The sequence below is a fragment of the Semicossyphus pulcher genome, unplaced genomic scaffold (assembly GCF_022749685.1).
Source record: "Semicossyphus pulcher isolate SPU_LCO1_2020_fin unplaced genomic scaffold, fSemPul1.0.p SCAF_11, whole genome shotgun sequence".
Taxonomy (NCBI): domain Eukaryota; kingdom Metazoa; phylum Chordata; class Actinopteri; order Labriformes; family Labridae; genus Semicossyphus; species Semicossyphus pulcher.
Window position 1 is genome coordinate 7,260,060 of NW_027211615.1, and position 16,350 is coordinate 7,276,409.

The 16,350-nt window shown below is 40.9% G+C and overlaps 1 protein-coding gene across 1 annotated transcript in view; it reads right to left on the reverse strand.

Moving 5' to 3' along the window:
• The window catches only part of lama2 (laminin, alpha 2), a 197,083-nt gene that overhangs the window by 39,206 nt on the left and 141,527 nt on the right, over positions 1 to 16,350 (reverse strand). The window contains exons 41-51 of the mRNA XM_069657561.1: positions 12,699 to 12,777; positions 12,478 to 12,609; positions 10,627 to 10,743; positions 10,175 to 10,338; positions 8,157 to 8,295; positions 6,918 to 7,020; positions 5,337 to 5,453; positions 4,136 to 4,318; positions 3,757 to 3,762; positions 2,417 to 2,571; positions 2,050 to 2,193 (exon numbers count right to left, since the gene is read on the reverse strand). Of these exons, the coding sequence (XP_069513662.1) occupies positions 2,050 to 2,193; positions 2,417 to 2,571; positions 3,757 to 3,762; positions 4,136 to 4,318; positions 5,337 to 5,453; positions 6,918 to 7,020; positions 8,157 to 8,295; positions 10,175 to 10,338; positions 10,627 to 10,743; positions 12,478 to 12,609; positions 12,699 to 12,777 (1,339 nt within the window). The remainder of the gene's footprint in view (positions 1 to 2,049; positions 2,194 to 2,416; positions 2,572 to 3,756; positions 3,763 to 4,135; positions 4,319 to 5,336; positions 5,454 to 6,917; positions 7,021 to 8,156; positions 8,296 to 10,174; positions 10,339 to 10,626; positions 10,744 to 12,477; positions 12,610 to 12,698; positions 12,778 to 16,350) is intronic.

Sequence of the window (16,350 nt, forward strand, 5' to 3'; positions counted from 1 at the left end):
ACAGGGCAGCATCGTTATTATTCAACTAGCATTACACACTATTAGTGAAATGTTAGAGGTGCACACACACACATACATACAGCATTACTATTCATACTGAACTCCTCACTGTTAAGAGAATATTAGTGAGAGACGCAAAAACACACACATGTGCGTTCAAGACTTTGCAGTCAGATGAAGCAGAGCATTGATTTCTCAGGGGAAATCAGGCTAAAGCAGACAGCAACATGAACTTGTTGTTAATTGCTGCTGCCTCTCGCTACACACACGCATGCACGCGCACACACACATACCCACACATATACACACCGAGGGATTAACAGTGATACCTTAAAACAGCACTGTGCTGTGTCTAGATGGGTGTTAGAGAGTAAGTGTCAAGAAGAATTAATTATTCTCATATTAGACAAATCACTCGGGGAGTGTGTAGGCTGTGTGAGGCGGAGGAGGAGGAAGCAAGTGTGCGCTTTATTCTGTACGGTTATACTTATGTTTGTGTGTGTGTGTGTGTGTGTGTGTATTCACTTCTAAAACGTGGGCATTTTCAAGTATGATAGATGCTACACAATATACAGCAGCTCAACATGGTATTAAACATGATAAATGATTTAATATAAAAACGTTTAGAAATGTTAAAGTGTCAACTGGATTCTCAGTTGTGTCTGCTGTAACAGCAGAGCCACATGTGGACACAGTCTGACCATTTCCCCCTCAGAGACACAAAGACAAATTAGTCACCCAAACAGACGTAATGAGTGTTGGTATTCAGAAATAAATTGTTTTTCATGCATATGCAAATTCTTGAAAAAAAGAAGGAGAAAAGCAATTCTAATGTTACATTTAGGTCAGTATGTAAATAATAAATCATAGGGAAGAAAAATGTTTTAGTTTTGGTTTAATTATCTTTGTGAGGACCAATTTCTTACAGTCTTGCTTTGTGATTAAATACTTGATATTTTGGGCAATTCTGTTTTGGTGTAAGGTTCCTGGTTCGAATCCCGGATTGGACATAGTGGGCCTTTCTCTGTGGTGTGTGCATTTTCTCTCCGTGCATGCGTGGGTTCCCTCCGGGTACTCCGGCTTCCACCCACAGTCCAAAGACATGCTTGTTAGGTTCATTGGTTACTCTAAGGCCACGTCTACACGTACAGTGTTTCCCTCCTTCATTTAAAAAAACAAAACAAAATAAAACCCGTCCACACAAGCACGGTTATAAAAAACATCCCCGTTCAAGCGAACACGCAAAAATACAACATAAACGATGTCATGTGAACGCCACACCAACAGGCGGCGAAATAACCCAGTCATGCAAAGAAGAAAAAGAAAAGCAGCCAAATAAAAGTCTGAAAGAATCTATTGCCGGAAGTAATGCATCCCGACGCCTCTGTTCCTCGATATAGTGGACGAGTAAATGTACATATATGAACATGTAAGACGTCCTGTTAGCAAGGTTAGAAGCATCACTGTTTTTGTCACATCTGTCATTGTGCAAGGAATGTCATGCATTTGTGACGCCTCAGTCTGACGTCACAAGCAAAAGACGGCGTTTACCCCGTCTACGCGTCTCCGTGGAAACGGAGTTTCTAAAAGTCTTCACCCTGGCCAGGGTTTTAGAAAGGATCTGTTTTCAGTGACCTAAAACGGCGTTTGTGTGGACGAAAGGTCAAAACGCAGAGAAAAAGCTACGTTTGGAAAAATACCAGTGTACGTGTGGACATGTCAGCCCTGTGACTGACTGGCAATCAGTCCAGCGTGTTCCCCGCCTCTCGCCCAATGAAAGCTGGGATCGATGATAAATTGGATGTTTTGGGGTTAAAGGAAAAAACTTAAAATTATACATCAGCACTGGTCTTAGTAGAGCTTACAATAAGCCTGTGAAAAGCTCTGCAAGTCAGTAAGAATGAGTACAATGAAAAAGACACGGATTATCTACTACTGTAGTTTTTTGAGTGCGATATTTCCTTGTAAAAGTCTATACAACACATATATAGAAGACTACATATTTTTGTGCTATAAACTAGTGGTAAAGTAAGTACAAAATATACTTACATATTTGGCTGATCCCAGGTAGAAGAGCAGGTTGTCAGGTGTGGTGGTTTTAACGTGAAGGATGATGGTGTTGTATCTGCCTTTCCTGATATCAGGGCGGTAACTACGAAGACAGTCACCACCTGATGACACGGACACTTTGATCTGAAAGAGGAAGAAGAAAGGGTCAACATAAATAATGTTGCATCATAGCTTTTGTCTTGTACCTTACCAGCAGTAAGGTACAAGTGCTGTTTTGTTTCCATGTTCTATAGGTAATAAAACAGATATTTTATGTTTAGTTTGTAAGATATTTATTTGCATTAAAAATAACTATTGAAGTGTTGTACGTGTATACATTGTGTATGTCAGTGTGCTGAGAACTTACAGAGTTAGCTTGTTTCCTGGCTTGGTTGATCAGTTCCTTTATCTGTGAGATGTTTCGTCTCAGATTGTCCTGCAGCTTTCTGATTGGCTGCAGCTTCTCCAGCAGCCTATCAGCTTCATCCTCTAAGTCCTTCACTTTAGCTCCTGCTGCATGGACTGAGGAGAGAGATGAAGTAAAGTAAGTCATACAACAGCACAGTAGTACCATCATTAATACTATTCAGTAGCTATATTATAGCAGTGAGTGCGGGGAGAGCCAGCATGTAAAGAGTGAGGAGAGGATGAACAATGATGGAAGCTAAGGAAATCAGCGATATTACTCAAAGGAAGAGGAGAAAGATGGAGAAGCCAATAAGAACCCAGCAATTAGTGTAGCTCAGCATTCAAAGAGAAAATTGCTGCTATACATTGTAAAGGCTAGAGACTGAATGGTTATGGATAGAAAGAAAGAGCTCCATGCTTTGCAAAGGTCAGAGCGTTCATACTCGAGCTGAACAGAATGAAGCCTTTATTAGAAGCAATTACTGCTTACTGAACAGCTATTAAAGAGGGCTATACAACTAATGGGTGGTGCTCCAATACTGTTGTTGGAATCAGTTTATGTGGCATAGGTATTGATGAAGCCCAAAACACTGATCACACTGTGTTTAGGTGGTGGTTTAGGATGTTGTTATTTAAATTATTTTAAGTGATAATCTCGAAGATGTTCATGTAAATAAATGTCTGTTAAGTCTCTATCCATCACCGAATGATGGTGATTGAGCCTATGGCCCACTGATGAAAGCCTTTGCATTTGCAGTATTACAGACTGGGTGTCTGGTGTCTTAGTGACACGTTTTCCATCACCCAGCAGTGGTTGGTCTGCCAGAGAGGGTAGGCGGAGCTAAGCGGCTGCTTTTCAGGTCTCTGCAAGTGTTGGTAGTAAACAGTAATCTACTATGGCTGAACAAACAAAGAAAAGATGGATGACTACAGATACAACTTCAAAAAGAAGTGAAAATCCAAAGAAAAAGAAACAAATTGGACGCTCAGACGAAGGCAAACGAAAGCGACCGTCAGCGAGGAAAATCAAGAGTTACAACCGGAGCCAACCGTGGACGTCACACATGCAACACTGTCTGGATATCTGGGAAGTGTGCTCCCGCAATTACCGTTTATCACCATAGGTGCCGCCAAAGAGAACCAAAGGGAGATCTTTGAGATTATCACTTTAATAAGCTAAGTGTAGAAATGTGTAAAAATGGGTCCTGTAGGGAGGTAGAATTACTGGTATTACTGGAACATGGTATTGGTGCACCACTTCTAATAATACTTCTATCAAGGTAAGTGAAATATACATACTGATTGCTGTTGGGATTGAAAAGAGAGAAACGGAGAGAAAAATATCAGGTTAAAGTTGAAATTACCAATTTATGGCCGTATTTAGACAATAATATTTTCACATTAGACGATAACTTCATATCTCCAAAACTCATTGACTGTTAATTTTAGAAATCTCTTGAAAAGATTCAAGGCCCAGTTATTACTTCTCCTATGGCTCAATAATGTTTAGCAGGTTACACACAAACACAATTATGTAAAGGAAAACTTTGATAAGCCATTCAAAACCGAAATCTTCATCAATGCTAAAGGAGCCAAAAAACATTACAATAATATACACAATACAATAATTTCATTACTATACTATTTAACTATGTAGGTAGCCAATAAAGTTGTTTACTGTTTTTCTCTGGGTCCTGGATCATCGTATTGGCTGCATTCACATTGTCCTCCAGCTCGCTGTAGTTCCTCTGCAGACCATGGAGCTGCAGGTTCAAATCTCCAAGGCGCTCAAGGACGTCTATGGCCGTGGCATTAGCCTCTCCTGCGACAGCTTTTGTGGCTGCTAGCTTAGCTGCTGTGTCTGTTGAAAAATGTAATAGTAAAAAAATCTATCACAGGGGCTATTTTGGCTTTAGCATTGTGCTTTCTCTAACTTCTTTGGGTCTTATCAGAAGTATGTCCTATTTTTCTTTATTTACTTTTAAGTAAATCCAAACTCATTCATACATTAAAGTCAGTGAGACAGGCTTTGGGAGCAGGGCAGCACAGGGATCATTGGGTGAGACAGAAACAATTGAGTATCATCAGCGGACAAATTGTTATTGACATGTGATGTTGGACTAGATTTCCAAGTGGTAGTGTAAAAAATTAAATTGGTCCAAACCCATCTGCCCTGAATGTTGAAGACTCTGGGCCCACTCCTGTTGTGTTTTAAATGTGCTGTAGAAATACAGTGACTTGCCTTAATCTCTGAGCACTAGACAGTTACTCTCCTAACATGATAAATAAGACTATCCAGCTGACTGAAACACGGCTCACATCTGGTCCTTGTAGTCTGTGGAGTTCGCAGAGGTCACTTCATCTTTACTGGCTGCTGAACTCAGCCTCTGGACTCTTTGCCCACCTCATATCACAGAGTTTGTTGAGCATCCTGCAGATTTCTGGCCATGAACCAAACTTGTTTTGTGATTCAGATCAATGTGTCAGAACATCCATCAGTCTCCAGCAGTCTAACCGGGACATGTTGGGGTGTTTTGAAATCACTCGTAGGGATTTAAATTGGAATTTAACATGTTGTGTTAACTTCCAGGTCATCCATTTACAGTCTGCAGCAGCTACATTTAACAGCTCCCAGAGTGTTGATCAAAATGCAACCATGTGGATCACTGTGGTTCAACAGGCTCAATATCACTGCAGTGCTTTCTCTGTGTGTCTGTGTGTGAATCCTTCAGCACTGACATGTGTCAAGTTCAGTTTACCAGAGCTACTGACCTCTATCGACATGCTGATATTGATCCGTTCTCTTTTTATCTCTCTCCCACGCGCACACACACACACACACACACACTCATATACACTGTGTGTTTGTGCAGTCATACCACTGGGGATGGCGTTGAGCGTTGCCATGGTTCCATTGACGGCTTTCAGCAGGTCTTTGGTTTTGTCTCTCGCTGCTTTGACTCTGCCCTTCAGCCCGGCCACACTATCTGCGTTCTCTGCACACAGACACACACAGACACACACACACACACACACACACCAAATGATGAACATGATGATTGTTTGACAAGTCAAGTCAAGGCCGCTGACTGATGAAATTACTTCCCTCACCTCGTCCATCTGGGGAAGAGTGAGTAATAAAGAGGCAGAAGAAGAGTGGCTTTAACAGCAGGCATGTGATATGAGATTACTGCACTTCATTAATAGACTACAGCTCTTTGTAGAACAATAAGTATCACACCTGTATCCTGATACTGTCAATTGCATACAGTGTTAATTTCGTGAATGAAAATAATAAAGAAAAATGTTCGTCAACAATCTTTTTTCCGTGGAGAAGACGAGACGTTGATGAGCTTAAGATAGATCGTTGATAATAAAAACTCTGACGACAGGATTGTTTTGTTTTCGCTAACGAGGCGAGACGGGACTAAAATGTTAGTGGTGGGATGTCGGACATTCAAAATACATATTTCCCCAACTGTGTGTCAATCAGTCTGTCAAAATACAAGCAATTCAATCCTGTAACTGGGTAACCCGGTTGGAGATAACGGGTATCATGAAGGTGGTTAAGAACCTTCCCTGTGTCACCCAGGGCTTTCTGCTTCACGCGTCATGTGACGCTTCTTCTGCACAAAAAGGAGCGATCATCTGCTGTCTGCTTCAGTCAGACTGTTTGAAAGAGAAGCGATGATGAAAAATAATCTTTTGATGCTGTGTCCTTGTGGTTCTTTTACTGGTTGGATGATCTGCTTAATGTAAAGTGTTCATGTTAACCTGAAGCAAACAGGCAAAAAGAAGACGAGGGAGACAGGAGGGGGGTCGAATTTTCCACAAGAGAGAAAACGTTTTAAATAAAATGTGACTTTTTATTGACTAAAACTGGACTAAAATGTAGGGATGCCCGGTATTATTGGCAGGTTATCGGTGTCTGCAGATTATGGGTTGAGAATGACATATCAGCATCGACAGATGTCATTTTTCTGCTGATATTTTCCGCTGATAAAACAACACTTTAATTCTGCCTAAATGTTCGATGATTCCCTAAAAAAAGAAAAGACAATGTTACAGACAAATAAATATGGCATTTTGTACATAACCTAAGTTTAAGTACTTTTCTTATATTGTCCAGTGAATGTGTACATTTTAAAAAGCACTGTATTGTGTTATTTCTGCATCTGCCAGTGGGTCACTTCAATAAAAGTGTGCCTAATTTATCAGTATCGAAATTGGCAATAATATCGGCATATTGGCAAAAAATCCAATACTGTGCATCCCTACTAAAATGTTTAGAGTTTTCGTCGACTAAATCAGACTAAAATTATGAAGCATAAAAGTGACTAAAATGTGACTAAAACTAAAAAGCATTAGACAGAAACAGACAAAACAGCAGCCAAAATTAACACTGTTTGCATACATATTTCTGTAGGAAATACATGGCACACCCAGAAACACACACCGACCTTTGACATCGTTTTGAAGTTGTTTAGCCTGGTTCAGCAGTTTGTGGCTCTTCTGCAGGGCACCCTGAGCTGCTTCCTTTATCGGGACCTCTGCACCTACAGCCTAAAAACACACACGGAAATCAACTGTTTAAAATGTGTGACTTGATGTGTCCTGCTTTAATGCTTTGAGAAGAATTTACGATCCAGCCATGTGTTTAAAAACAGACAGGTAGAATACTACCTTCCTCTAAGATCAAAGTAACACTACTTAGACTACTTAGCATTGCTTAATGATATTCTAAGAAAGTAATTCAGCAGAGTTAACCTCTTCTCACATTAACAACCCCTCTTTTTTTCTCTCTTTTATTCCTTTCACTCTCTTTCTAGCACGTTCTTTGTCTGTGCTTCTTGCTCTTGCCAAAAGGAAAAGAAAGAAAGATAAAAGACACGGAAGAAGAAGGAGAAAAAAACGGCGTGATTGAGTCAAAAAGAAAAGAGCAAAATATTGGTAGGAACAAAGTCAAATAAAGGAACTGTCACACAGGATAAAAGTGGAAAAGAGAGAAGAGAGAAACTATAATCGAATAAAGGGTAAAAAAAAATCAAAGACAAGGGATGTAACAGACAAAAGTAAAAAAAAAAAAGAATTGAGAATGAAAGAAAAAGGGTGAAACAAGTTCAAGAGCAGGGGGGAAGAGGGGGGGGGGGGGAAATGAATAAATTAAGAAACAAAAAAGGAAAGAGGAAGAAAAAGGGAGATTTCAGGTGTGTGTGGTCATGATAATGAAAGAAGGAAAGGAGCAAAGAAGAAGGAAGAAGAGGGACAGAGAGCTGCTTTGATCTCTCAGCCGGGACTAATGGAGAGCCCGAGCTTACATTACAGTTACTGCATGCATGACACACACAAACACACGCGCGCACACACACACACACACACACACACACACACACATTACCTCATGTGCTGGGGGTACACTTTCATGATTTGGGAAGCTAGAGTGTTTGTACTTGTTATTGACAGTTTGTTAGCATTACCAGAAGGTGGATTACATGTAGCATGAATACACCTGAAGAGTTCAGCTTGTGGTGGTGAATATTTTTGTTCACAATCGTGCACAAATATTAAAAACATGGGAAAGGAGACTCATAAAGCACAGGATGTTTTTCTCATAATTAAAATATACACAATGAAATAAAAGGAAACTTCATTAAACCCTGAAGGAAATAGACACTCTCTGCTATTGAATAAGAACGTACCAGTGCCAGCGCCTCACTTGCCCTCTGTTTCGCAGCCTTTGCCTCTTTCTCCGCCGCGTCCACATTTGCTTTAATGTTGCTGTAGGCCTTGAAGGCAGCTGTTGCATTGAAGGACAGATTCTTAGCCTCAGCCAAAATACTGTGGAGAGAGAACAGACACACATATTGTTGAGTAATGACAAACCAATGCAGAACAATCCTGAAGCAAAACAAAGTGTGCTTTGTCATATGTTTGATATTACGGAAGCACTTAGCAGACATGTTATTATTATTATATTGATTATTGCTTCATAATTAAAATGCTACTTGTATAATTACATGATGCTTTGGCAATATTGTAACTGTTACATTCATGCCAATAAAGCTTATTGAATTGAGTTGAATATCACAGTGACCAGCCTGTTGTTTTGTTTTATAGATCGCCGGAAAATTATCCCGTTATCACAAGAAAATCAGCTTTATTATCTCGAGCTGACGAGAAAAAAAAGTCAAGATTTCGAGACAAGAACCGGAAATCTTATCACAGGAAGGAACGGAGGAAATAAAATGTCCGCTAAGGGCTTCCGTATGATATACGTTTTTCCCCTCACTTTAATCTATTGTAAGTGTTCTTGTGCAAGTGTACAGTACTGCTGTTCTACTAACGTGGACTGTACCTGTAACTTTAAATTGTATTTATAGATAGACAAACTATCCATCATTACCTTATATTTATTATTGAGCACCTCTACCATAAATAAAGCACGGTAGTATTGCTTACTGGAAGGCAAAACCAAGGATCTAATGGGATAAATCTTGTCTTTAAAATTGTTCACATTTTTCCCATCTGTAACAGAGCGGCTCCGTAGAGGGAAGACGAAGAGGGAGAGAGGATCTTCAGCCATGACAATCTTTTAGACAGCACTGAGCAACGCTTTCTGTACTCCAACACGACAAACGGCACTTCTCCCCTTTCTTCTTCTTCTTCTCTCACTCCTCTCTCCTTCTTCCTGCAACAACTACTACTAGAACTTCTCCGTGAGCGAGACTTGGTCACAGACAACAACAGAGAGCATAAGGTAAAGTAGCATGGCTGCCACAGTGTTGTCAGACACTTGTAACGATCTGAGCCTGTCAGTTGCAAAAACAAGCGCTTTTAGTGGCTGTATATTGGCGTATGCGCGGTGCCCTTCTTAGTTACATCGTAACTCATGTCACGGCTGCCGGCCGGTGCTCCCTCCCTGAATACTGGATCCATTTCAATAATTGTTGTCTCCACTAGTCACTTACACACAAACACATGGGAAAATAGGGTCTAGGTTGAAAAATCCTGAAGTTATCCTTTAACGCTGCCATGCGCCGTATGCGAGTTTGGTGAGAGAAACATATTAAACATCCTGATATGATGCGTGTTCACGATCACGTGAGGTCATAATACCATCTGTTTGTTTCATATATATATTAATATGTTGTTTTGGTTTGATGAGATGGTTATTAAAATGTATAAAATCGTATTATAAAATATGTTAAAAGTTTAAAAGCTCATGGCACTAAAAATAATAAGATAATACGTTTATGGTTATTAATAACGCCCAGTTTTGTTACAGAGAAGGTAACTGCTGAAAAAAACTGATTTTGCATTGCTGCTATTTTTTGTGTGATTTTGTCCCTGTGAGTTTATGTGGAACATTTTTTTGTAAATACTCACTGCACTTTGGGAGGCCAGTAAAAATAAATGACACCATCACTGCGTGTTTTTCCCAGTTGTTTGGAGGAGTTTGAGAGAGAAGCCTGCCACACAGACTAATAAACCAAACTTTCTGTCTATAAAATGTGAAAAAACATGGTCCCTAATACCACATCAGATAGATACACTGATGTTTAGGAGGGAAAAAGTACATGCTGTTACACAGTGTTACTTAATGATTTATAATTATGAACAGCTGTTTCACTTAATTAACAATCGACTAGTTACAGTCCTTTATGCTCGACGTAGATGTAACACAGTAAATGCAGTCACATGCTGTGCTCATATTTACCCATCCAAAATGGCAGCAGACTCATTCAGCTGCTTGGCGTGCTCCTCTGCGTCGTGCACGTGATTGGCCAGACCGCCGTCACTCAAACCGTCAGTGAGGTGACTGACTTTGTCATCCAGCTGCTTATGAAGAGGACCCAGCTCCTTCTCCATCCCCTCCAAGTCCTACAGACGAGAAACACAACCTTTACTCACTATGATCCGTGATGTGTGGACTTACCCATTCTAAATGCTTAGTTTATGTGCTTTTACTGCTGGAATACTAACACGTTCATGGTGTTACTTATGTATTAATACTTATGTATGTCATGCAGTAAATTGGAAAGAAAAGGTCTTTTTCGAGCCCTTTTCCCTGGTGCTAAAAGACACAAAGTTAACCTCAGGCAGGATATCAAACAGTAAATAGAAGTTTTAATGAATACAGGAGTTCTACATGTTTCTATTTGCTGGTACCTCTATCTCTTTGTTGATGTTGTCAGAAAGCTGGTTTGCTTCGTCCAGCAGGCGTTCTCCTTCTGCAAGAACATCCTGCGCTTCCTGTCTAACACCGCTCACAGCGGAGCGCTTCCTCTGCGGAGAAGAAACATCAAACCAGATCAGTAACAAACACTTTTTTTTATATTAGATTAATCCGCCAACAAATCATTTAATCGTTAGGCCAATAAAAAGTCACGTAATAATGAAAATTCCCACTACAGTATCTGAAGAACCCAGGTGATCAATAGAATTATTGCTTCTTTGGGGGACATCATTTCATCCAATTTTGGATCCATGCTGTGAAGTATCCCGGATGCAAACCGGTAATATGTAAGAGTCAGTGTGGATGTTTATGGTCAGTTCACTGGAGTCAAATCTAAATGAAAGTTTTGGTTCCAGAATAATTAGAGAGCCATAATTAGGGAAATGATTGTTTTTGGAACAGACCGGTTCTAAAAGCTCTTTATAGCAAAAAGGACGTCAAGTTATTAAAATAATAAAAGCAGCAGGAGGGCACGAGGGACACACAGTAAATGATTTGATTAAATACTGTGTGAACTCCAGTGTGACCTCTGTGTATTGTGCGTGTACTCAGTGCATAAAGCTTTTTCTTTACAGAGAACAAAGACTGCAGGGTCAGGGAGAGACAAAGACAGATAGAAAGAAAGAAAGAGAGAGATAGAGAGAGCACTGCGTGTGTGTGTGTGATCACTGCAGAACGATCCCTCCAGGACATGTAGAATAATCTACCAGATAAACACTTGTTGTTTTGCTCGGTCTGGAGTCGGTGCTGCCTGTGAGCTTTCGCTGATGATGAATTATATGCAAACAGATTCAAAGATGAAGAGATGCTCGGATGCTCGCCTCTTTATGATTCCTTTTTATATTTTGTTACTTCAGGATGTTTCTGTTTCGGACATCAACCTCAAAAGTTTAAATATGATTTAGTATAAAATCAAATGAAGAGGAATCCATTATTTAAGAGGTGTTACTCATTTCAAACAATTCAACCACCTCTTCGAAGTACAGACATGTAACGTGTGGTGTCACCTTATCGCTCTCCACGGCAAACACAGATATGTACATGGCTGTTTTTCATTTACCCTCACACAGATTTTGGGTCTAACTTTAACATGTTTGGTCAGTTCAAGTCTTCAATTTCAGACCAGCCTACTGCCAGGGAACTGGATCAATCAACTCTGAAATGTATATGGTTACCTGTAATACCTATAAATCGGCTTAAAGGAGCAATTCACCCCATAGCTGTGGAGAAAATGTTCAAACAGCTCTTGGTTTCTCCCATTCTACATTCCTACAACACCCAGCGTGCATTGCGACCCTCCCTCTGAAAGGAACGGCCCAGTTTTTCCCACCATAATGGCACTAGCTCCCCATAAAAGCATGATAGGACTGAGGTTGAAAATCGGCAAACTGGCCCTTTAAGGCAAAATTTGAGGGTGACCAAGCAGCAGCTTTTTAGGCACAGAAGAAGAGTAGAGCTCTCTGAAGCTGTGTCTCAATTCAGGGGCTGCGTCCTTCGATGGACGCGTCAGTGGTATCCTCTGTAGACTGCTAAGGCCGAACTGAAATGAGACTGGTCTATGTCTGGTCTACGGAAGATTTCCAGCTGTTCCCGCCCTTACTCTTGCGTCACAAAGCGCCGCTCCTGTCACCTAGCAATAGGTAGCTAGCGGGCTAACTAGAGAGAAAGGTGAGAAAGATTATCAGCCTGTTTTGTGTTGTTTCCCTCTAACTTGTAGCCTAATGTTTTACAAAGATACGGAGTGCCATGCCAGTAAAAAGTACACGTGATTAAGACAACAGTACCTCCAGGGCTGTGAGGTTGGCTTGGTTCTGCTCGGACAGTGAGCCCGCCTGCCTGGTCTTTCCCTTGGCAGTGTGGAGGAGATCCTGGGCCTCCTGGAGCTTCCCCTCGTGGTCTGAGAGCTTCTCTTTTATCTAAGGAAGCAGATGGGGAAGCATTAAGTAAATGTCATTGATTTAAGGCCACTGAAGACAAAAGAGTAAAGATTAGAAGTTATAATTACCTCTGCTTTCAGGTCTTCGGTGGCCTGGTGGGGGTCGCTGAATAATCTCTTCACTTTCTGATACAACTCCTCGGCTAATCTGGAAGAAGAGGGAAGAGAGAGATTAGCATATTTAAATTTACATTTTGGCCAGAGTTTTATTTATGGCTTACAGAAGTGGAACTGTTGAATAAGTTTGTGTGAGTGCAACAATTCACAGAGGAGAGGAGAGACGATGAGAGTTATTGTGATGCGTGACAGAGCCCCTGCTAGTGAAGACAATAATCACTCCGTATGACTGAATGTTGAAATGCTGGAATGAAGCGGCCGGTTTTCTTCTATTGACCCCTCAGGCTGAGTCGGATTAAATTGTGGCAGTGTAAAACATTTCAAATATTGTCACATTAATGCAAGTGTGTGTTTGCATTGGAAGGGGTGGGCGGGTGAGGCAACACTGGCGGATGTGGACTGCTGCATGGTTTATAACAAAGGCAGCAACAAATGGACTCTGAACACCTGCAGACATGGGCGGTGTCAGTCTGTGTGTCTGGTGGAGTCAGACATTTGTCTTTACTTCCAGCATGCATTCAGTTTGATGAAATAAAAAACAATTCACTAAATGACAAGCAAGTGACAAAGATGATGCAAACGATGATCTGCGCACCATATCAATGCAACTACACGGAGGTCCCGTCCTTAGAACAAGACGGCAACTGTACGCTTCCCACGACAGAGTCAACAGCAGCCCATTACACACTCACTCCTTCCGTTTTTACCCTTCAAAACAAAAGCACCATATCTACTAAATCCTCGCACATTCGGGGAAGCTGCTTGCAAGCGGTGCTCGCGCAGAGATGCAATGAGTGACAGATGCATCGCTGAACTGTTATTGTGGGCTCCTTTGAAAGAGCAAAATGAACGTACATTCGGCCTTTTATGGCATTATTGATCGTATATCGTACAGCGGGCAAAAATATCGTACAAATACGATAGTTATCATACATCTGGCAAAACTGCTGGGTTTCAAAGTGAAGCCATGAAGCCACGTTAGTAGGGTTATTTTTACGACGCTCCTCTCTGCAAAAGAAGTCTGATTGTATAGAAATCTATGAGAGTATTACCCTATTTTTCCCTTTATTACATCAGATAACAATATCCTCATGTGTTTATTGTCTAAATCACTACTTTAAAGTCAGTCTGTTATCAGCTTGCCCTCTCTTTAGCCCCTTTTACATTGCCAGTTCAAGCAGAGACTGTTACGGCTCATCTTTTATGTAAAACGCACAGAGGCAGAATGGTGGGGCGAAGTCGCTCCGCCTCTGAGCCGGCATCGGAGGTAGTAACAGAGGTGGAACAGTGGCGGGACTGCATCAGTGCCAATTCAGTTCAATGTAAAATGGCAGAGGCAGCTTAATGGTGGAGCTTCATTACGGCGCTGTGGTGGAACTGCAATGTAAAAAGGTTCCTATGATTTTCACATGTGTCATGTGTGTGTATGTATGCACATATGCACATATATGTGTATATGTATGTATCTTCTCTTAGGGTTATATGGTTCTTTTAGCTACATATTATCATATGGTGAAATGGGGGCAGGACCAAATACGCATTTGCTTCTTCCTGCTCCCTCTCGAACGCATCTTTCATTTTGATATTAGATTAATTCTGATTGATTCTTCTAGCGATGTTATTTTTGTTTACTATATCTCTTGTTTGGTCTTCTTGTTGTGTGTGACATGATGTTTGTCCGAGACAAAAATAAATAAATATATACATTAGAGAAAAAACCCTGTACATCTGTTTAACAGGAGAGGTGTGCAGGAGAGGGGAAAAATCCATCAGAATTGCACGTAAAATTGCATAAAATGTATTTATTTGCTTGCAATGTTTCGGTGCTCGACCTTCATCAGGCAAACAGTGTTTGTGTTTTCTGCTAGTTGGACAGTGTGCTGGAGTTTAAGACTTTTCACACTGCCTTCGAGCATGGCTGTTCAAATAAAGATCTGAACTATATTTGCCTTCTACAGGGTCTGATGATATGTAGTCCAAACTAGTTGTTTGCCAGCATAACCTGGCTAACATTAGCTGAATGTTATTTTCAGTTGATATGACACTTCTGAAAAGCCAACATTATATTCCCTTTCTGCTGCGTATGGATCCCCTGATGCTAAACACCTTTGAGTGAATATAGAGCTGGACTCAAGATGATTTCTTTAAACTGTCTCACACGCTTCTCCTCATTTGATCTACTCATCAAAACTGGAATGCAGCCTTTAGTTAATTCCAGATTTTCTGTTTATGCTTTGCTTTGACATCCTGTTTTAAAAAGCCTTCTCATTTTGGACGTATTTAAAACAGTTTAATAACCATATGTTTACCATAGCGTCCCTTAATGAGCCTTTTTGTACCTTCAGCTTTAATTAAGTCAACAAGGATGGAGTGTCCTCCAGTTGACATCACTCGGAGGACACGTTCACACAGTTTGGGGGATGTATGGACGGTAATGATTGGAAACTTTAATGAACCCTTTGGGGACTAGCACAAAGAAAACGGAATATAACTAACGAAGTGGTGTTTAAACATTACTTAATTGACTATTACAACTAAAATGTATTGTTATACCGCATATAAAACACAAACTTTTCATGACAACATAATAAAAAACGACTGTGCCAGCTTTGTTCTTTTTGTGTAAGCATCTCTTTGACATTTGTTGATGCTTGTGTTTTTCTCTGTTTCTCGGCTTGAAATCTCCCCTCAGGGTTCAGTCAAATAATCAGCCGCAGACTGACAGACAAGTCATTCAGAGGCAGCAGCAATTTCTCTTTGTCTTTCCTTCCCTCGCACTCTCTCCCTCTCTACAGCTCCCCGTCCATCTGTCAGTTGTTCTCCTCTCCCTCCGCGACTCTCCCTCTCACTCCACGCTCTTTGTACGTCTCGTTCCGTTTCTACCCCTACAGCGATGCTTTTAATTAACTCATCGACCTCGTCAACATTTGCTGCTGAAAGACACAGACAGAGAGGGAGGGAGAGAGAGGAGGAGAGCGGGAGGATGAAGAGAGGAGATTACAAACTCCATGAAATGCCTTTGGAGAAAGAGAAAGAACGTGAGAGCGACAAAGTGGGAAACACTTTGTTAAACATCAGCAGAAATTCACGGCTTGAGGATATGTGGCAATGAGGTGTGCGCTCAACGGAAGGTGTTTACTCCTGATGTCTCCTGTGTCGACAAAAAGAAAGAAATCAAAGACAGAAAAACTGAAATTTGAGGACCAGTGCTTTTGCATGATTAAACCACTTTACGGTTTGTTGCTGCATTTTTTCTATTTTAAGAGGCTCTCTTCAGTTATACTTTTGTAAGATTTTGGATTTATTGTATAGGACGGCTGAGACAGGACATGTGGGGAGGAGAGAGCGGGGCAGGTAGGACTTAGAGTAAAGAGATTCGTTAGAGCATCTGCAGAGGCCCACAATACTTCGCTTAACACTTGTTCCCGTCCCTCTGCACACTCAGGACTGTCTGTCTTATTTAACTATAAGTAAGATTGCTTACATTGTAATTCTAAGATTAGGACTATTGGCACTAGTGAGGTCCTTATATGGTAGATAGTAGATAGACGACACGTCATCCGAAGGGTTAAATACCGAGCACGAGGAAGGGTCTGCTAGAAAT